Below are 23246 nucleotides of genomic sequence, written 5' to 3'. Positions count from 1 at the left end.
GGCCAGAAGCAGGATCACACTTCCCATTGAAATCCTGATAAATGTATGTTGGTTAAAATTGTTTTTATTTTTAAATATTGTATTGCTCTTTCGTTGTTGTTGTTGTTATTTTTGCACTACAAATAAGACATATGCAGTGTGCATCGGAATTTGTTTGTATTTTTTTTCAAATGATAATCCGGCCCCTCAACAGTCTGAAGGATTGTGGACTGGCCCTCTGCTTAAAAAGTTTGAGGACCCCTGATATATAGGTTGACAATTATATAGATATATATGAAACGTAAGTTCACCATTCTTATGACTATACATTCCCCCCCCCTTTCATTTTCTTTCGTCCCTGTGCTCCCCTTTTCAGAGTCATCTCTTCTTCTAAAATCCCACCAAAAGCTCAGTGTGTCACGACCCAGGCTGCAGAGCACCAATAACCATACACAGAGGCCAGAATCTAACTAATATCTTTATTGAAGGAATATATAAAGTTAATAAAAGCAAGTGTATGAAATAGTCCAGAAATAGACCTTTCAGAAAAGGTCAAAATTAGTCCAAAGAAACAATGTCCAATATGAAATATTAAGGTCCAAAGTTGTAATCCAATAACCGAAACACTCACTTTGCCAGGCAAAGTGAGGGGAGATGACAAGGTCTTTTAGTCCGTGAAACTTGAGCGAGGCTAGGAAGTAACTTGATTCTTGGGAAAACGAGGCTTGATTCAAGGCAACAAGGAAACAAGGAACAAGAACAAGATCCGTGGTAATTTCTTGGCAAAATCCGGGAAACAAGACGAGGCTGAGTCTTAGAAAGCAAGGCAGGATTCGTGGAGTAAACAAAGCTGGGAACGAAGGCTTGGCGACAGGAACGGAGGCTTGGAAGCGGAGTAGCTGTCCACACACGCTACTCCGGTTGCTGACGAATTGACTCCGCAAGATCCCTTTGTGGGTAAAACACCTAAATAGGGTCCCGTTTTCCCGCCCAAGAGCAGTTCTCTGGAGAACCAGAAACGAAAGCTATTTTCTGAGTCCAGATGCATGACTCCCTAAAGTTTCTCATGGGAAGCAGGCTTAATCAGCTGAATGCTTAGCAGCTATCCTAGCACTCCTGCGAGACGCCTGATCGACTCCTCTCTGTTGTTTACAAAAATCATGGCGAGAAAACGTAGGAGATTTAGGCTCAGGGCTTGTTTGACAGACTTCTGGAAGACAAATCTCTTGCAGGTGCAAGGTTTCCAAATCTGGCTGGGAAAGTTCCAATTCTGACTGAAACGGCGAAAAACCCAAGTTTTCCTCTTCATCTGGCACCACAGTGCCAGGAATGGGACTACATTGCCCATGGGTCATCACACAGTGGAGGTAAATTCCCATCTTCTTTTTCCAATACTTTTTCTAAAAATCTTCTCCAGATACTTTCAAAATCATTTTTCTATAGTCTTTCTTTATTTTTAAATTTGATGTTAGTTTATCATTCAACGCCATCCTCCAGACTTCTTTATATCATTCATCAATTTGTATTGTCATTTCCCTTTTCCAATATTTTACTATTAATAATCTAGCTGCTGTTAATAGCATGTCTATTAAGAAAGGTAACGTATTTGTTAGTTGAGAATGGAGCTTGGTGCATGGTATCAAATGACATTTTTCATCAAAGTGACTGCCAAAACAACATGTTATTATAAGATTCTAGTGTATGCTAAGCATAAACATGTTTCTCAAGGAGCACTAGCCTGGCATTTATGTCCTTCACCCAGTGTGAATTTGGTGTTCTGCTGATAAGAGGTTCTTCAATCTTGGGACCCCCAAATATTTTGGATTTCAATTCCCAGAATACTAGGTCATTGCCCTTGGTAACTGGAGCATAGGGGAAATGAAAAACACATTTAGAGAGCTAAGGCTGAGAATCAGTGCCTCAGAATATTGCTTCTAGGGTGATCTGATATGGAGGACTATCTCTTTTTTCTGAATGGAACATGGGTAATATTTGTGCTAACTGGCTAAGACTGACTCTACCTACACCTGCAGTTCTGTAGATAATGGTTTTGAAAAGCACTCAACATTCCCCTTTGCACACTTCAGGAAAGAGCAGTGGGTGGCCAGTTGTCTTTCTGGGAAGGTGGTCTACTATGTCCTAGCAGATTTTTTAGTGGATATTTGGGGGGGGGGGGGTCCCGATAACTCTTAAACTGGGGTGTATGGTAGGCTGCTTGGAAAACACTAGAATGAACATGCCAATAGTCTCAACTCTAATGTGCTTAGAAGAAATCTTTCTTTTTGTCAAGTAACAATCTAACAAACGTAAGTACTATATAACTGAAAAACAAGTTCAAATATGTTTGCTTCCTTGAGTGGCAAACTTGACTGTTTTTGCCCACTTCCCTTTCTTGTCCTGTTGTTGTCCCCAAGCCAACTTGGGAAAGTTTGTTCCCAACATCCTTTTCCACAGAATAAAAGCCCCAATTTGAGGTACCAGTCTGTTCCATCACTGTTACTTTCTCTTTCTCAAGAGCTTGGGGCTGTTGTAGGTTAGTACTATGACAGGCTGCATACCCTTGATCCGAAATGTTTGGGATCAGGAATGTTTTGGATTTTGGAACACCTGCATTTGCATTTACGTACATAATATGATATCTTAAGAGATGGAACCCAAGTCTAAACATGAAATCCATTGATATTTTATACATAGTTTATACACATAGTCCTCCTGGAGGAAGGCTAAAACCTTTATTTTTAGATAGGCTTTTAAATAAGAAAGTTTTAAAGATCGAGCCAGGAGTAACATTTTTTGCATAGTTTAATTCATAGTTTAATTTTAATTCTGTATTTTTAACAGTTTAACATTAAAATCCATTATAATGTTTAAATGCTTAATGTTTTAATTTACACATTGCACAATTTTTAGTTCTTAGCTGCTTTGTGATCGGATCTACACTGCCTTATATCCCAGGATTTGATCCCAGATTATTTGCTTTGAACTGGATTATATGAGTCTACATTGTCAGATAATCTGGGATAAGCAGATAATCTGGTATCAGATCCTGGGATATAGGGCAGTGTAGATTCAGCCTGAGTCTCTTCTGAGAGAGAAAGAGCAGGATATAAATGCTTGTAATGAAGGAAACTCAAAGGAGGTAATTTTAAGCACAATATCTAATAAATTTGTGCGTGATACAAAATCAAAGCATTAAAACAGAGCTTTCTAAACATTTTATGCTGGTGATACTTTTTAGACACGCATCATTTCGCAACACAGCAATTCAGGTTAACTCCCAAACCTGAAGTTAAAACCAACCCCTTATAAGAGGTATGGATAGATTTTAATTGAAATAACGAAATGTATGGGGACCAGTACAACATAGCGCCGTCTCCTCAAAACCTTCCGTGTATATATATATTTTAAATATAAGACACAGGTCCCTTATACACTGCCCTATATCCCAAGATCTGATCCCAGAGTACCTGATTTGAACTGGATTATATGAGTCTCCCCTGCCAGATAATCTGGGACAAAAAGATAATCTAGGATCAGATCCTGGGATATATGGCAGTGAAGAAGGGGCCCTAGGATTATGAAGCAGATGAAGGTTTTGCGAGAATGCCAAAACTGCACATCTGCACAGTTGCAGCAAAAGAGGGGGAACAGCGCACAGGTGTTGGATAGAATAAACAGGTAGAAAGTAAGGCTGTGTAGAAGAGTGATCATGGAGATTTGCATCAATAATGTGCCAGCATCATACAATTACGCTGAGGTGTGAAAGAGATCATTCCAATAATGGCTTGTTTCCATTTACTTAAATAACCCAATTTTGATAAAACATTAGGCTGGTCTGATAAAGTCATCAGTCAGAATAAGAGACAGAGATTAGATAGAGCCACAATCAGAGTTAGATAGGATATGAGTGAGAAAGGAAGCGAGATATGAATGATAAAGTTTGGAATATGAGTGAAAGTTATGAGGTAGAGTTAATAACGATCAGGATTTAGCTGCATTTAGTAGGTAATCTGTGATACGTTGTTCAATTTCTGTTGAATAAAAAAATTCATATATATTTGAACCTCCCAAAATATGACATAAGGACACGTTATATTGAGATACACAGCCTCCAGTGGGAAATTTAGATTAATAATGTTTGAAATTGGAACTACAAGGGCATCATGAAGGTTGCCACATTTGAGACTCATCATCATCGAGGATCATTCGTGTAGGATAGCCTTCCAAGTGTAGAGTCTTGCCGGTGGATCCACAGGTGACTGTGAAAACCTATTATTGACCCGCATGTTCTTCCACATTGAGGACATTGATTTCCAGATTGAAGGCAGTCCAGGTCAGGGTTGGCTTGATGTGCCATTCTCTTGATGCATTTCTCCCTTTCACCCTCCATTAGTGCCTCTTTGAACTACACAGCGCTGTTGGTAACCCAATTCAAAGTAGATATTGTGGGATTTTCTACTTTAATATTCTGGGTTATATGACTGCATGGATGGGCCCTCAGTTCAAAGCAGATATTGTGGATGATCCACCTTGATATTCTGGGTTATATGCCTGTGTAGAAGGGGCCTCAGATAGCTCAGTTCAAAGCATAAATTATGGATGATCTGCCTTGATATTCTGGGTTATATGGCTGTGTGGAAGGGCCCAAGGTGTCACTCTCTCAGCCCCCCTCCCCGGTTTGTGGACCATTTTGAAGAAATTCCGGAGAAGGGGCGCTCCACCTGTATAAGGCCAAACAGAGTATAGGGTTACAGCCTGTGCTGGATAGGGTTACACTCCCTCTGAAGGCACAGGTTTGCAGCTTGGGAGTGATCTTGGACTCATCGCTGAGCCTAGAACCCCAGGTTTCAGCGGTGGCCAGGGGAGCTTTCGCACAATTAAAACTTATGTGCCAGTTGTGCCCGTACCTTGGGAAGTCAGACTTGGTGACGGTAGTCCACGCTCTTGTTACATCTCAAATAAACTACTGCAACACGTGGGGTTGCCTTTGAAGACTGTTCGGAAGCTCAAAGTGGCCCAATGGGCAGCAGCCAGGTTTCTTACTGGAGCAGCGTATAGGGAGCATACAATTCCCCTGCTATATCAGCTCCACTGGCTGCCAGTCTGCTATTGAGCACAATTCAAAGTGCTGGCTTTAGCTTATAAAGCCTTAAACTGTTCTGGCCCAGCTTATTTGTCCAAACGTATCTCCTTCTATGGACCATCACGGAGGTTAAGATCTTCTGGGGAGGCCCTGCTCTCAGTCCTACCTGCTTTGCAAGTGTAGTTGGTGGGGACAAGAGACAGGGCCTTCTCAGTGGTAGCTCTGCGGCTCTGGAATTCTCTCCCCAGTGAGATTAGATCAACACCCTCCCTCCTGGCCTTCAGAAAGAAAACAAAGACATGGTTGTAGGACCAAGCGTTTGGCCAGCAAAGTAATACAATTCAAGAAACAAATACTGAATATGTGCAATTGCCAATTAGAATGGCCCGGTCTACAATTTTACATCAGTTGGGCCAGGCTGTGGTGCAGCTGGTTAATAGCTAGCTGCAATAAATCACTACTGACTGAGAGTCATGAGTTCAAAGCCAGCTCGCGTCGGAGTGAGCTCCCGACCATTAAAAATAGCCGAGTTCGTTGTTGACTGAAGCAACTCGAAAGTTAGTTGCATCTATCAAATGGGAAAATGTAGGTACCACTTATGCGGGGAGGCTAATTTAACTAATTTACAACACCATAAAAATCATCCAGCAGCATGCAGAAAGGAATGAGGAAGCAATCCATCAAGGACTCGGTGTCACAGTGGATGATGAAGCAGCAGCTCCCCCTGTGGCCGGAATCCAGCATACCCTCATGAAGCCTGGAAGCTGCAAAAATGTTAAATTGCCTCTGTGTCTTCGTCTCTGTGAATGTATGTCTAATGGCATTGAATGTTTGTCATGTATGTGTACATTGTGATCCGCCCTGAGTCCCCTTCAGGGTGAGAAGGGCAAAATATAAATAAAATAAATAAATAATGTGTTTTAATTGTCTAAATTAAGTGTTTTAATTCTGTTTTTATGTTTAAATGTTGTTTATATCTTATGTTTAATGGTTTTACTGATTTTAACGCATAGCTATGTGTTTAATGTTTAGATGTTTGATTTGGTTTACATGTATGTAAGGCATTGAATTTTGCCCTTATTATGTTGTAAACCACTTTGCCCCCCCCCCCCCGGGATGAGAAAAGTGGTATATAAATATAATACATAAATATAAATAAATTGATACACATAATAAAAGTGAAAATGTGTATGTGTCAGAGGTGTCTGCTCACACAGACAGCCTCTCGCCTCCACAAACAGACTTTAGTTCCCACTGAGCAGGAGACACTCATGGCCCTCCCTCCACTGAAATGCAGGCTGTAGTGAGCACCATGAACATGTAGCCCAAATTCTGCCAGTGTCCTCCACAAACACCATTCTGCCCCCCACCCAAGTGAAGGCTTCCATGCGGGGACAATTTCATCCTAGATGTTCTGTTTTTCCTTCAGAATTGACATCCCAGGGTTCCTCAATTTGCATGACCCCACCCACTGCCTCTACCTTAACCCTTTCCTATGGCACACAGTTAATAGAGGAATTGATCAGCAACTGAACAAGAGGTTTGGGGAGAATTCACCATGGTTTACAGAATTTGTACCTACATCCAGAGAGCACTGTGAACCCAACCAACGATGGACCTGGACCAAACTTGCATGGATGCCAGGACTTGCTGTACCTTCACTGATACTATGACCCCCACCGACAATGAACTGGAACCAAACTTGGCACTGAATAGCCCCATGAACATACTGTAGGGGTTAGTGGGAAAGTGATTTTGGGAGTTATAGTTCACCTACATCCAGAGAAACTGTGACCCACACCGACAATGAACTGGGACCAAATTTGGCACAGAGAAGCCTCATAACCAACTGAGCATACTGCAGGGGTTAGTGGGAATTGACCTTAATTTTGGGAATTATAGTTCACCTGCATCCAGAATGCACTGAACCCAGATAACGTCAGATCTGGACCAAATTTGGCACACAGACCCAACATGACCAACTGTACATACAGGCCTGGTGTGTGTGTGTGTGGGGGGGGGGGGAATTGACCTTGGATCTGGGAGTTGTAGTTCATCTTTATCCTGAAAGCCCTGAACCCAGCCGAGGACTGATCTGGACCAAACTTGGCACACAAACCCAACATGGCCAACTGCAAATACTTGAAGGGTTTGGGGATGATTGCCCTGGGCATCTGGGAGTTGTAGTTCACCCTTATCCAGACAGCACTGAACCCAGCCAACGACGGATCTGGGCCACACTTAAGTGAGATTACCTAACATCCCAAAAACAAACCATGCTTTCTTCTAACAACCCGGGCACCGCCGAGTCCCCAAGTTAGTAATAATAATAAAAAGCACCTCAAATAAACAAGCATTCTTGGGCAGCTCTAAGACACACGGGCTTCTAGCTCTAAGTAACTTCCTGGCAGTGTCATCAGGGTGGCGCACGGCCTTCCGGGACGGGGAGGCCTTTCCCTGCTCCTCTCAGGAGCCCCATTCTTCTCCTTGCCCACACAAAGCGACCCTCCTCCTCTTCTTGGTTCTCCCTGTCGCGTCAATGGCAGGAGAAGGAGAGCCCGGCAGCCTTCGGGCAACGGCTCTGAGAGGAAAGCGGACGGTTGGTCGAAGAGGGAGGGATGGAAAAAGGGAGGGAGGGGAGCAGAGCGGTTGCCGGCTTTCTCTGTCTCTCTCTCTCTCAGGCGCGCGCGCTCCGAAGTGGGCGGGGCCGCCTGCGCGCGCGCGCTCCCGTATGCAAATGAGCGGGCGTGAGGTCAGAGGCAGTTGGAAAAGGGAACAGGCAGAATGGCCGCCGCGGCTCCCGCTCTCGGCGCCTCGCAGTGCCGGAGCCCCCGCTGCACGGCGGAGCGGAGGGGAGTCCGCCGCGAACTCGACTCCTGGCGGCACCGGCTCACGCACTGTGTGGGTAAGGAGAAAGAGACAGGCAGAGAGAGAGAGGCAGGGCTCCAAGGGGAGGCGGGGAACGGGGGGGGGGGGGTTCGGCTTGGAGGGGGGCTGGGTCGTAGTCCTGGGAGGAAGAGGCCTGAGCCTCCCTCAGCGCGAGGCGTTGGACTGCGCGCCCTCTTGCTCGCGCCCCTGTCGGTCCCTTTTGTCCGGTGCTGTTTTCTGGAGTGCGCGCGCCCCTTTAAGAGGGGAAGCCGCTCGTGCGTTGACGGTTGGGATTTGAAGTTTCCCCCTCCTTCGCGCCGGCCTGCGCCAGCCTCCCTCCCTCCCTCTCGCTGTTGCCATAACAACCGCGGTGCTCGCGCCTTTCCCCACCTCTCGCACCCCCTCCCCCGCCCCTCCTTTCACCAGCCAACCTCCCTATCCTGTCAGGCTGCTTCTTTGGCGGGACGCAAAGATTCCTCCCCCTTTTCTCCTCTTCATTTCTCTCTCCCGTCTTCTTTTCACGAGAAAAAGTTTTTGACAGCTTTGCAGGCTGGGAAACACAAGGCATCGTATCGGACTTCTCCCATGTTCTTTGACTGATCAGTGGGAGCATAACAGCTCTCCTTAGTTCGAGATGCATGGTGTGCCTTAGTTTGTCTACTACATGCATCTAGATCAGGCATGAGCAAACTTCAGAATACAAATAAGGTGACAGATGGGTAATATTTAGGTAACCTTAGACCTATGGAGAAGGTGGAGAACTGAGTGAATGTGGGCTGCTGTGAGTTTTCCGGGCTGTATGGCCATGTTCCAGAAGCATTCTCTCCTGAGGTCTCACCCACATCTATGGGAAGCATCCTCAGAGTTTTGTGAGGTCTGTAGGGAACTAGGCAAGTGAGGATGAAACAATCGGGGCTAATTAACACCTCCCAACAAATACAGTAGAGTCTCATTTATCCAACATAAATGGGCCGGCAGAACGCTGGATAAGCAAAAATATTGGATAATAAGGAGGGATTAAGGAAAAGCCTATTAAACATCAAATTACATTATGATTTTACAAATTAAGCACCAAAACATCATGTTTTACGAGAAATTTACAGAAAAAGCAGTTCAGTACACGGTAACGTTATATAGTAATTACTGTACAGTATTTACAAATTTAGCACCAAAACATTGCAATGTTTAAAAAACATTAACTACTAAAAGGCAAACTGCGTTGGAAAATACAGAACGTTGGATAAGCGAGACTCTACTGTAATAATAATAAATAACAAGTCTTGATTTATATCCTGCTTTTCTCCCTCATGGGACCCAAAGTGGCTTACAACATATTAAAATCACATAAACAGTAATCAGTACATCACAATAAAATATAAGCATAATAGAATAAACAGATTAAGAAATACAACTACAGTATACATTCAAGTTCATATGGCATCATATTGAAACATATATTGCACTCTACTCCAGTCCATAACATATGATGTTCCTGTCAATCTTTATTAGTTTTCTTTGCTAAATGCCTGTTTAAACAGGAAGGTTTTTAGTTGGTTCTTAAACGAGACAAGGGAGAGAGGTGTTTTAATTTCTTTTGGGAGCATGTTCCATAGGGTAGGAGCAGCCACCGAGAATGCCCTCTTATAGAGTGGTGTAGAGTTCTTTGGCTTTCAATTCCCACCTTAAGTTAGCAAGGCTTGAGGGTGATTTTTCTATGAAATGCTCCAATGCCATTTTCAAAAAAAGTTCCCTTCTGCCCACTTGCTTTTCATTAAAATGTTGTATGTTCAACCAAAGGGCCAGGTAGTAGAAATGGAGCTGTGTGTTGCTCCTGGAAAGTTCCTCATTTCCCACTCCTGTTATAGATTTTATATGAGACACTTGTTAATTCTGTTGGATCTTAATACTAATTTTTGCTGAGTGAATGAAAACCTTCCATATACTCAATATGAAAAGCTATATTTGAGTCATGAAAAGCTATCTTTGATTAGCTTATACATTTCTCATCAGAGGAAGCTGCTAAAGCTCTTAAGGAATAGCAGAGTTCCAAAACATGAGTACAGACCTTGAAATGGCTAGCTGATAGAAGTGAACATGCAGTGGACTACTCAGCATTATATATTATACTAACTGTGCCCGGCCACTCGTTGCTGTGGCGAAGTATGGTGGTATGGGAAATAAAGTATTGAGGAATTGTTGGTAGTTAAGGTAAAGGGTAAAGGTTTTCCCCTGACATTGAGTCTAGTCGTGTCTGACTCTGGGGGTTGGTGCTTATCTTCATTTGTAAGCCAAAGAGCTGGCGTTGTCCGTAGACTCCTCCAAGGTCATGTGGCATGACTGCATGGAGCGCCGTTACCTTTCCGCCAGAGCAGTACCTATTTATGTAGTCTCATTTGCATGTTTTTGAACTTTAGGGTTGGCAGAAGCTGGGGCTAACAGTAAGGGCTCTCTCCGCTTCCACAATTCAAACCTGCGACCTTTCAGTCCAGAAGTTCAGCAGCTCAGCGCTTTAACACACTGCGCCTTCAGGGGATATTATTTCCTAAAGCTTGTGAATATACAATATTTCTGATTTTTTTTTTGTTTTTTTGTCTGTTGAACGTAAGTATGAATGCTGCAATTAGGCAAAATGATTAGCATGTAATGGGCTTGGAGCTTTAAAGCCTGGCTGCTTCCTCCCTGAGGGAAGTTTTTGTTGGGAGGTGTTAGCTGGCCCTGATTGTTTCCTGTCTGGGATTCCCTTGTTTTCAGAGTGGTGGTCTTTGCAATATTTTATGTATTTGTACTGTCTGTGACTCTCAGAAAACAGATGATTTGCCAGACTTTGGTGATGTGAATACTTTGTTGGGAGGTGTTAGCTGGCCCTGATTGTTTCGTGTGTGGGATTCCCCTGTTTTCAGAGTGGTGTTCTTTATTTAGTGTTCTGATTTTAGAGATTGTATTGTTAATTATTACAGTAGAATCTCACTTATCCAACATTTGCTTATCCAATGTTCTGGATTATCCAATGCAGTCTGCGTTTTAGTAGTCAGTGTTTTTGTAGTCAGTGTTTTAAATTCATTGTGATGTTTTGGTGGTAAATTTGTAAATACAGTAATTACTACATAGCATTACTGTGCATGGAAGTACTTTTTCTGTCAAATTTGTTATATAACATGATGTTTTGGTGCTTAATTTGTATAATTATTACCTAATTTGATGTTTAATCGGCTTTTCCTGAATCCCTTCTTATTATCCAACATATTTGCTTATCCAACATTCTGCCAGCCTGTTTATGTTGGATAAGTGAGACTCTACTGTATATTTATAATCTTATATTATCTGCTTAGAACTGGATTATATGAGGCCCCTTCTTCACAGCTGTATAAAATGCACACTGAAATAGATTATATGTCAGTGTGGAGTCAAGACAATCCAGTTCAAAGCAGGTAATATAAGATTATAAATGGGTTATATAGCTGTGTGGAAGAGTCTTGAGTCTACACTGCCATATAATCCAGTTCAAATCAGATAATCTGTATTTTATAGGCAGTGTGGAGGAGGCCTAAGTGAGGCCTAACTCTGTCTGTCCCCTGGGGTGAGTGGGTTTCTAGGAGACCAAGTGGGTGGAGCTTAGCCTTCTAACTGGCAGCAATTGAATAAAAACAATTATTCCTCTCCCTCTAATTAGGACTTTATTTTTCTTTTCTTTTTGTTGTATGAACGTAGAAGCATGGATGAGGGGTTGTGCTGCCAAGTTTAGTGTTTCTGGGATGTGTAGTTTTGTCCTAGGCCGAAATTTCGTTACCCTTTTATATATATAGATTGAACATTTAGATATGCAGCTGTAAAGCTGGAAAGAGCAAGTAACAGATGAACTTGATTGTTGCGATATGGGTCTGATGTAACTAAATTATAGCAGACTATTCTTTGTGCATCTGCAGAGAAAAGGTTCCCCGGTCCGAAAGGTGTTCACTAAATTGTCAACTTGAATGGCATTAAAAGGGTGATGTATGGAACTTAGGGCCACCCATAGCTACGATTCAGGATGGTGATATTTGTGTATCAAAATAAGCAACATGCAGTGTTTCTCTGACATCATTTGTTGGGAATGCAATACTGGATGGGATTGGGGATAATAGTGGTGGTTATATCAAACCTGCAAATAAGATCATTGTTAATCTGTTATGCTGTTGAGAGTTTAAGAGGTACGTGACAACCCTGCAACATAATCCCACATGCCATCCAGTTTTCTGATATGTTGACTTTCTGTAAGAAAATTCCACATAAAATGCCCAAAATGGCAAGTGCACCATATGCTTCAGGTTCCTCCACTTTTCTGTTAAATGCCACAAGTTGAAATAAAAGATGAGGAAGGAGGAAGGACTGCCTATTTTCCCTCTGGTTGGGCAAGGGGTGGGTAATGGGTAGGAGCTTCTGCCTTTGCTCTAGGTCACTATGCCGCAGGCATGGGCAAACTTTGGCCCTCCAGGTATTTTGGACTTCAACTCTCACAATTCCTAACAGCTGGTATGACATTAGAGTTAAAAAGGGAATATGGAAGGAAGCAGATTTTTGTAATATATGAGGTAAATGTATTGAGTTTATATTCATTGAAGGAAAAGGGAGCAAACCTGCAACAGAAACAATGAAAATTTGGAATTAAAGGATAAAATGAATAGGTCCAGGTGGAATGGACAAAAGAAAAGGGTAAGGGATGGGGAGAGAGATAAAACAAAATATACTTAAGAAGATAGAAGATGGTAACAGAATTATAAGCATAATATGTTTTAAGCAGAGAAAGTTATAAACTAGATGGGAAGCATCTTATTATGCGTATTGTTATTTTAGATTAACAACTATGAAAAATGTCAACATTCTTAATGATTTTACGTATAAACTGTATTAAGACATCAATAATTCCTCTTTTCTTTTTTTAAATACAATGTACTTTCTCAACTTAGATACTTCTCAAAATGGTTAATTGTATATTCTATTGGGAGGGAAATTAAGCATATTGGAGGAAAAGGAATTGTGCGAGTTGAAATCCAAAACATCTGGAGGGCTGAAGTTTGCCCATGCGTGATCTAGGAGAAACAAGATGGTCTTGCAAATCAAATGGTGGCATGGTTCTTGATTTCTGTACTCCCCAATAAAGTTTTTCGGCTATCAGTCTTTAGATGTGGCCCTGTCATGAATTCACTAACTGCTTTTTAAAGAGCAGCACCTTAAGGCAGGGCTATATATATATTTTAAAAAAACAAGTAAAGTCACAATCATAATATATAATTAAAAATGTAAAATAATGATAGATGTAATAATAAACATCTAATTTTGTACTGCACTTACAGTTCTAATGCAATTCTTCTAATTCAGGAGTCCCCAAATTTTTTAAACAGGGAGCCAGTTCACGGCCCCTCAGACCATTGAAGGGCCGTACTATAGTTTTTTAAAAAAATATATATTTTTATCTTATTTTGTAATGGTATCTGTTTTTTATATGAATTGTTGTTTTGTACACTGTTTTTAGGCATTGAATTTTTGTCTATTTATTGTAAGCCGCCTTGAGTCCCCCCAGGGAGAAAGTCGGGGTAAAAATGATGTAAATAAATAATAAATAAAATTTAAAAACTATGGACAAATTCCTATGCAGTGCACACTGCACATCTCTTATTTTGAAGTAAACAAACAAAACAGGAACAAATAAAGCTTTAATGTTAATCATAATAAAAACAATAAAGAGGGTTGGAAGAGACCCCTTTGGCCATTTAGTCCAACCTCCTTCTGCCTTTGTGCATCAAAAGCACTAGTAAAGCAGTGCACCCCTTAATAATTAATAATTAAATAATAATTGAAATACCATTATAAACGAGCAAAGCTTTGGAAGGCATGCACCAGGCGAGGGAGGAGATGGGAAAGGTTGTGCCTTTCCCTCCTACCCTGCACCGCGTGCACCTTCCTCTGCAGAGGAGGAGGGAGCTGCCGCCTCAGAGGCCGGATAAATGGCTTCGATGGGTCACAAGTGGGCCCCAGGCCTTAGTTTGGGGACCCCTGTTCTAATTACTTAAATATGTTTGGGGGAGGGGGTTGTGCCCCCCCGTCCCTTTCCCTTTTCTTTGTGCCACCTTCACCTGGACCAACGTATCTTATTCTTTATCTCCAGAATGTCATTGTTTCTGTTGCATGTTTGTGCCCCTGTCCTTCTATAAATAGAAAATCTATAAACTTCTCCCAGATTTTCCAAAAGCCCATTTGTTTCCATATTCCCATTTTAACTTTAATGTCACAAGTCAGTTTGTCATTAATCTCGATATTCCAAACTTCTCTATACCATTCTTCCAATTGAATTTCGCTTTTATCTTTCCAATTTTTTGTAATTATCATTCTTGCTGGTTAGAAATTAATTCCTTCACTTCTTGTGAGGACAAGGCTTTTAAAAACATTTAATGAAAGGAGAACAAAATATATAAATAGTCATCCAAAGGAAAACTGGGAGTTGAAGTGGAAAAAACTTTTAGCCAGGGCAAAGGGGAAAGAAAAAAATAAGGAACTGAACCAAAAAGTCTTCATGATCAAACAAATAATATAAATCATTGAGTAACTATTGAGTAACTACAGGAAAGGAGATTCCACCTGAACATCAGGAAGAACTTCCTCACTGTGAGAGCTGTTCGACAGTGGAACTCTCACCCCGGGGCCGTGGTGGAGGCTCCTTCCTTGGAGGCTTTTAAGCAGAGGCTGGATGGCCATCTGTCGGGGGTGCTTTGAATGCGATTTCCTGCTTCTTAGCAGGGGGTTGGACTAGATGGCCCATGAGGTCTCTTCCAACTCTACTATTCTATGATTCTATGATTCTATTCCCAGAGGGAGAGGGAAACATGGATAGGTATAAGTAATAGATGTATAGAATTGTAAAGGGAATGTGTAATATGGGATAAAAAATATATCATTGTATGTATGAAATTGTGACAATGTTACAAATTACATCTAACCAAACTCTTCCCCCTCTCTCTCAATATATATTATATTTAAAAAGTACCCACAGTTTAAGAAGCCATGCTATACGGTAGCCCTACAGCACAAACCTCACAATAAGTAACAGTTTTTATTTATTTAAAGCATTTTTGCTCCACTCTGTAACCTAATATCTACAATACCGTATTTCTTTTATTTTAAGACATACTATTATCCCCCTGTAAGGTAAAGGTTTTCCTCTGACATTATGTCTTGTCATGACTGACTCTGGGGTTGGTGCACATCTCCATTTCTAAGCCAAAGAGCAGGTGTTGTCTATAGACACCTCCATGGTCATGTGGCCGGCATCACTGCGTGGAGTGCCATGACCTTCCTGTCGGAGCGGTACCTATTGATTTACTCACATTTGCATGTTTTCGAATTGCTAGCTTGGCAGAAGCTGGGGCTAACAACAGGAGCTCACCCCGCTCCCTGGATTCGAACTGCCGACCTTTCGGTCAGCAAGTTCAGCAGCTCAGCGGTTTAACCCGCTGCGCCACCAGGGCTCCTATCCCCCCTATAAACACCTCTAAATATGGGGTGGGTCTTAGAATCTCAGTTTTTTTAAAAAAAAAATCCACCTTTGCAGATGGCACCACATCTTTTGTTGTTATGCAAAAACCCCGCCTCTGAATTTGACCGTTCCTGCTCTATCCCACTATTCCATTATTGAATAACGTGGCATGCTTTGCAAGTGTAGAATCACCGTTATTTCATTGTAGTGAAGCTCACTCAGCGACAGCTAGGAAGCTCTTTTGTTGGTGGTAGTGGTACTGAAGTGTGTGTGTGTGTGTTACAATCAATAGCATTTTAGAATGAAAGAAATATGATAAGACCTTTCCTGCCTCTGGGCTTACTGGGTGAAAGATACGAGATGGTGGGGCCATTCAGGCATCATTTATTTAAACTATTGCAATTATAGTACAATTACAGTAGAGTCTCACTTATCCAACGTAAACGGGCCGGCTGAACGTTGGCTAAGCGAATATGTTGGATAATAAGGAGAGATTAAGGAAAAGCCTATGAAACATGAAATTAGGTTATGATTTTACAAATGAAGCACCAAAACATCATGTATACAACAAATTTGACAGAAAAAGTAGTTCAATACGCAGTAATGCTATCTTGTAATTACTGTATTTACGAATTTAGCACAAAAATATCATGATAGATTGAAAACATTAACTAGAAAAATGTGTTGGATAATCCAGAACGTTGGATAAGCGAGTGTTGGATAAGTGAGACTCTACTGTATAATATAATCCCTGTTTCATTAAGGCCAGTTTCTCAAGTTGCTCCTGACATGAAAAAAGTCCCATTTAATGCAGATTCAAGCCGGTACTGAAGAAAATGGTTTCATCTGGAACTGGTTTAAGGCCTGGATGATGATTACACAAACCACAGAATACTGATGCACATTACGGGCATTCTTTTGTGGGAATTGTTTGTCTGGCTGCCACAGTTTGAAATTAGTTTCAAATTGCATTAAATGGTCAGTGAAGATGGAACCTATGTTTTCATGAATGAATTTGCCTAGTGGCCTGTGCTGCATGTTACAACTTGTGGAAAGTTGGGAGAGAAATAGAAGACTCCTCATTTGGATTTTTGAAAATCTTGGTTATGAAATTACTGAGGTCGGACCTTCCCCTATTTGCATTTACCTTTTGATAAAGGTGGGGCAGAGAGAAGTTAGGCCACAGTAATCTGTGTTTCTCATGAAGTGTTTAGTTTGCTCTATTTGCTAGGAAGATTTGCTTAACTTAATAATGTTTATAATGTGAATTTTCCCAGGTTTATGGACATCAGCAGAGAACTCTCTCACTTTTCCTGTATCTTTTCCTTTTTTATTTGACTTTCATTCCTCTGTAGTTGTTGACATCAACTTGCTTATTAAGGGTACATTATGACTCCCATATCTGTATGGAATGTTCCATAGCCCCCTGCCCCACTCCCATCTAAAACTGGATAATAGTGAATCCCATATTTTGACTATACCTGGGCCAGAAGCATACCAAAGAATCACACTAGAGGACCTAGGGAGGCACACAAATACATTTGGGGGGAGGGTCTTTTTTGGAGAGTAGGTAAGTGAAATCATGGGTAGTGAATCCTTGGATAATGGGGTTGTATTATACAAGGGACAAAATCATACTCAGATACAAAACATGATTAAACTGTTTTCAAACTGCACTGTTCTAAACAATTGTTTGTTTTCTCTTGCTTTCTCAGCATAAGGACGGCATGAGCTTTAAAGTTTACAGGATGCAATTTGTTCTGCTATTGTCAGAGGAGACCATCTCCAAAGCAGTGGTTTTTAAACTCCAGATGTTTTGGACTTCCACAATTCCTAACAGCTGGTAAGATGGCTGTGATTTCTTGGAGCTGAACTCCAAAACACCTGAAGGACCACAGTTTGAGAAACACTGCTCTAAAGGTATCATATATTCTCTCCCTGTCTTTCTACCAAAAAGTTCTCAAAATGGTTAACAATATTAAAAAAGAAAATGAAAAACAAAACCTCAATTAAGACATAAATGGAATTAAAACACTCAACATATAATCACTTACCTGGTTCCTGTTCCATGTGTGGGAGAATTGGCTGTCTGCAAGGACGTTACCCAGTGAGCTCCCAGATGTTCGATGTTTTACCATCCTTGTGGAAGGCTTCTCTCATGTCCCCGCATGGGGAGCTGGAGCTGACAGAGGGAGCTCACCTGCTCTCCCTGGATTCAAACTACTGACCTGTGTCAGCAATCCTGCTGGCACAAAGGTTTAACCCATTGCACCACAGGGGCGTCCACATATAAGGTGATTTAGAGAGACAATGATGGATGGATTATATTTAGGCAGCATTAAACTGATAGAAAAGATGGGGAACTGAGAGAAAGTTAAAAGCAAGCCCACCTGGCACCCCAGTTTTCCAGGGATCAGTATGTAAACAAAGGGCCACAGTATTTTATGTTCCCTGAATAGCAGGTAGACCAAAACTGGAAATAAAAACTTGGAGCTGAACCTCCGGTCTTTTCAACGTACAGAAACTTAGCAAATATGTATTCTTACAGTTCTGGCAACATTTCTGTTTTATTTTTAGATAATAATGATATAGGTGGTGCTGAATAAGATATAGCTAGCCTTTTGAAATATTCACAGGACTTAATGTAGAACATAAACTATTTGTACTCTGAGAGTACAGTGTTCCCTTACTTATCACGGGGGTTACATTCTAGGACCACCTGTGATAAGTGAAAATCCACAAAGTAGATTATTTACCGCATTGCTGCTTCTCCTCAGGGCTGCCCCTTTGCTTCATACCTGGCTGCCTCTTCTCCTGCAGCCAGGGAAAAAGGAACACTGCTCTGCCCGGTCAGTGAGCTAGTGAGGGTGGGCAACCCTGAGGAGAAGCAGCAATAGGGTAGATAAATAAATAAATAAATTCCCCATGAAAGAACGAGTCCGCAATAAGCGAACCACGAAGTAGCGAGGGAACACTGTATATTTTCCATCATTTTCCCTACAGCTAAATAGAAGCTTTTCAACTTCCCAACTAAGCCACTTTCATGGGTTGACAGAAGATTTTGTTATATTACAGGGTGGTGTGGGAATTATTTGACTTTTAATTTTCACCTTAAGTTAGCAAAACTTGAGGGTTATTTTTCTATTTAATGCTCTCTCCAATGCCATTTTCAAAAAAGGTTCCCTTCTGCCCACTTGCTTTTCATTTGAATGTTGTATGTTTAACCAAAAAGGCCTGATAGTAGAAAAGGAGATGTGTTGCTCCAGGAAAGTTCCTCATTCCCCACTCCTGTTATAGATTTTATATGAGACACTTGTAATTCTGTTGCCTTCACTCTCGGTCCCTATACTGCAGGCATGGGCAAACTTTGGCGTTCCAGGCTTTTGGACTTTGACTCCCATGATTCCTGACAGCTGGCAAGCTGGCTGAAATTTCTGAGAGTTCAAATCCAAAACACCTGGCGGGCCAAATTTGCCCATGCCTGTTATACTGGCATTGACGTTTATTTAAACAACCCTAGTTTTTTTGGCTCTACTTTTTGTCTAAATCTTCTTGACTCATACATGAGAGTGAATCCTTGGTATCCTCTAGGACTTGATACTACTCCCCCCCCCCCTCAGCTGTATAACAAAATCCATGGATGCACAAGTCTTTTGTCTTCTTCCTTGCCTCAACTCTCACCCCCCTCGTTTTTGTGGTCGCCTACAGGTTACCAGTAAATGTCTGCATTCCATGTCTGAAGTCTTCCCGTTTCCCCACACTCAGCAGATCTCTGCAGCTTACTTTTCAATGCACCCCAATGTGTTCTTCGTACCTCCCCCCTAATTTTCACTAGGGGTTTTTTTTTTTTTTTACATTATTTATGCTCACTTTTTTTCTAGGAGACCCACAGAGGATCTGACTCTAGGCATTAATGTTATACCTTGCTGAAAGAAATTTACAGCACCTGAAGTTGTGACTATATAGCTAATATGAGAACAGTTTGAAATGATTATAAACATTGAGAACCACGAATGCATTGTTTTGCCATTCTCATGTGCCAAAATAGTTGTTTGTTTTTCTCTATTGGCTTTACTTGTAGGAATGCCATTACTATAATGATGAATGCTTTATGCTGAAGTTTTAGCTTTTCACATGTTGAACCAGATGCTTTAGGGTAGTAAACAATGGGCTATACATTGCAGCTCTTTAAAGCTTTGGTACTTTATTTTTAATGCAGATAGTCAATTATGTAGGTAGCAGTGTCTTTTTTTACTTTTGATAGAGATCGGGTTCTGTTGTTCTGTTTCGCTTACATTGGAGAATAATAAATAAAATTGATGCCCAAATGTAATTTGTTACTCTCAGTCTGTTGATGCCTTCTAGTGATTACTTTGTCTTTTGGTATTTAATCTTCAAGCCATTCAACTTTCTTCAAAGATTTAATTCTGAAATACCAAAAGGGAGCGTCATGAAACTAAAGTGACAGCAAAACAGTATACATCTTTTAAATTATCAAGTTGGTCTTCTGTGATAAATGCTGCTATACTCTCATAAAAGCTTGTGTCCTGTTTGATTTAATTGAGTTGCTATAGCTTATGGATCTGGTGATTTAATGCATACAGCAGTGATTTTGTTTAAAATACCTACTCTTTAGTCACTTTTATTTATTGTAAAAGCTGGCAGGTGCATTGAACTATGTGGAAAATAGGGGAATATTGTCTGTGTTTTCAGATTATTCAATGGTCTTATCTTATGAGCCCTATAATATGGCAAGGGTTTCTTTTCACACACAAAAAGTTGGAGGCATTGGTATATAAAAATACGAGGTTGATGTTGTAATACATATTTGGTTATCCAGTTTGATAGCTGCCTAGAAATGTGACAGGCACATTGCTTACTCCTCAAGCTTGGTCTTAACCTATTCTAAAAAGGTCATCCATGAAGTCCTCTATTCTTAACAACTACCAGCCTATTTCCAATCTCTCTTTTTTAGGCAAGGTTCTGGACCAGGTGGTAGCTTCTCAACTCCAGGGATTCTTGGCAGAAACCGATTAGCGTGATCCATTGCAATCTGGTTTTAGACCTGGAAACAGTTTTGGTCGCCTTGGTGGATAACTGTCAGGTCCCTGGCTGCAGAGCACCAATAACCTTACACAGAGGCCAGTCTCTATCTAATATCTTTATTAAAGAAATATATGAAATCAATAAAAACAAGTGAAGAATAAAGTTCAGAAGCAGACCTTTCAGATGAGGTCAAATATAGTCCAGAAATGTATTGTCCAATATAAGATATTAGAGTTCAAAGTTTTAATCCACTTGACCGAAACACACACTTTGCCAAGCAATAGTGTGGGGAAATAACAGAGTCTTAGAGTCCAATGAAGCTTGACAACAAGGCTGGAAATAAACTTGATTCTTGGCTAGATCCGTGACTAGAGACAAGGCGAACATGAAGCATGAAACAGAGTCCGTGGTAAAACCGTGAGTCAGGGCAAGGCTTGAAGCTTGATCCAGGAAGCAAGGAACTGGGATTACGAAGTCCACACACGATCTCTCTCCTCAAGCTGATCAATTGACTCCGCAAAGAATCCCTCGCGCCAAACACCTATATTGGGTCTCGTTTTCCCGCCAACAGAACTCTTTCCCTAGAGAACGAGAAGCGAAACCCAACTCTGTCCAGATGCATGACTCCTTAGAATTTCCCAAGGGAAGCAGACCTAATCAGCCATTTGTTTGGCAGCGATTCTCAGGCTTCTCCGATTAGCCTCCCTGACTCCCCTGTCTTTAGAATAATTTTCCCTCCTGGGAAACGGAGGGGAGTTCTGCCCAAGGCCTGTTTGGGGCAATTCTTGAGGGCAAACATCAACATCCTGCAGGTGAAGAGACTCCGGCTCTTGCTGAACCGGCGAAAACCCCATGTTTTCCTCTTCGTCTGCCACAATAGTACTAGGAACAGGACTACAAGGCCCATGAGTCATCACAATAACCTCCACAGAGAACTAGACAGGGGCGGTGTGTCCCTGCTGGTTCTCCTGGAAATCTCAGCAGCTTTCGATACCATCGACCATGGTATCCTTATGGGTCGGGTCTTGGGGGCACTGCTCTGCAGTAGCTCCACTCCTTCCTGGAGGATTGTACCCAGATGGTGATGCTGGGGGACACCTGCTCGGATACCTGGCCTTTGACCTGTGGGATCCTGATAGATTCCATTCTTTCCCCCATGCTTTTCAATATCTAGTGCAAAGGTGGGCTGCCAGATTACTAACTAGGTATAGGGAACATAACACGCCTCTGCTGAAGCAGCTCCACTGGCTTCCAACAAGTTTCCAGGCTCAATTCAAGGTGTAGGTTATTACCTATAAAACCCTGTATGCTTCGGGTCCAACCTATCTTTATGACCGCATCTCTTTCTATGAACCGGCGTGGGCTTTGAGATCGACAGGGGAGGCCGTTTTCTCAGTCCCATCACTGTCTCAAGCACAGTTGGTGGGGATGAGAGAGAGGGCCTTCTCTGTGGTGGCTCCCCGGCTCTGGAGTACTCATTTCGTGCCTAACCAAGAGAATAATTCCTTAATGTTCTCCCCAAATTGCCTATTTTCTAAATAATGTTTAAAGAATCCAGAGCAGTAAAATAAGGCAAAAGGAAGAGAATGCTTGTTTGTGTTCATCTGCTCCCCCTTGCCCTCTCTTGCTTGCCACTTCCTATCTTCAGCCCCATCTCTTGCTATTTCTTCTTATTGACTTTGTTGCACTGGGTTGGGGAAGAAAAACTTTCGCCTAATGGCAGTTTTGACTTCCAGAAGACTCATGAACAATTTACGGTGTTTTGTTTTTATAAAAGTGGATCCATTTTTGCTCAGTCATTGTAAAGGAAGTATAAGTGAGGGGTTCATAGTACCCATCAGTTGGCTGATACCTTCAAAATCAATATGGGAGATTGTCCTTAATAAGGCTACAGAACTGCACCTATGACTGAAAAGCTTTCTCCTTGTGTGTTCTCCTGCCAATTCAGTTTCTTGGCCTCACCTTACTGGCTTTAAATGGGTCAGTGAATAAGATTAAACCATTTAATCCTCTGCCTTGTATCTAAGGTCATTGTATAGTAGGTTAGTAGTAATCTGACAAGGGTCATTCTGGTGATTTCTGTGAGTCAGCTCCTTAAAGTTAGTTAAAAAATGGAAGATTGTTTTCTGCTTTCACTAAATTCTGATACAGCTAAATAGTCTGTTGAACCTTTAAATTCTGTTTAAATAGTTTAGAACACTTCTGTAAAACCCGTAGTAAGTTAATGTGGTGACCATATCCCATCACTCCATTAGATAAGCAGTAGCTCTAAATAAACCAGCAATGCATTGGTTGAAAATACTGAGATTCCATAACAGGACTAAGTGAACATTAACTTGACTAACACAATATCATACAGAGTTGGATAGAGGCTGGGCCTACTAGCATCGAGCGATCGGCAGGCAGGCCCTATGAGCGTCGAGCACTCAGCTCTAGGCCTTGCCTGCCGAGCCTATGAGCATCAAAGCAAAAATCAGCCGACCAAATGGCTACTGTTCCCCCTCTTTTTGTTTCACTGCTCTTTTCGTTCCAGAGGGGGTTATACCATTCTGTGCCATCCGAATGGACGGAACGGTATGAAAACACGAAAGAAACAGAAAAAACAGTATTTGGGCCCAACTTCAATTATTACTTCTTATTCTGACTACTGGTTACACATGAGGAAAACCAAATGTTGTGACAACCATTTTTAAAGAATGGTCAATATTTTTTAATGATCCACACAATCAAAAATCTTTGCTATCATCTGTTGAACACAGACTG

The 23246-nt window shown here is 41.5% G+C and overlaps 1 protein-coding gene and 1 long non-coding RNA gene across 7 annotated transcripts in view; one reads left to right on the top strand and one right to left on the bottom strand.

The window, feature by feature from the left end:
• Positions 1-444: 444 nt before the first annotated feature.
• Positions 445-7839, bottom strand: LOC134299389 (uncharacterized). Its single transcript, XR_010006590.1, has 2 exons — positions 5229-7839; positions 445-4700 (listed from the first exon to the last, which is right to left on the bottom strand). It is a non-coding gene; the product is annotated as an uncharacterized LOC134299389 (long non-coding RNA).
• The window catches only part of lcorl (ligand dependent nuclear receptor corepressor like), a 78422-nt gene continuing 62968 nt past the window's right edge, over positions 7793-23246 (top strand). For 2 of the 6 annotated variants that reach the window (XR_010006589.1, XM_062982120.1), the window contains exon 1: positions 7793-7967. Coding sequence is in view for 3 of the 6 variants with exons in the window: in XM_062982120.1 (XP_062838190.1) it covers positions 7847-7967 (121 nt within the window). In the remaining 3 variants the exon portion in view is untranslated. The remainder of the gene's footprint in view (positions 7968-23246) is intronic. The other 4 variants (XM_008111295.3, XM_062982122.1, XM_016993900.2 and 1 more) reach the window with 4 other exon arrangements.

The sequence above is a fragment of the Anolis carolinensis genome, chromosome 5 (assembly GCF_035594765.1).
Source record: "Anolis carolinensis isolate JA03-04 chromosome 5, rAnoCar3.1.pri, whole genome shotgun sequence".
In the NCBI taxonomy this organism is placed as follows: Eukaryota; Metazoa; Chordata; class Lepidosauria; order Squamata; family Dactyloidae; genus Anolis; species Anolis carolinensis.
Note: the sequence above shows the minus strand (reverse complement) of the source record. Positions and strands in the feature narration are given on the sequence as shown.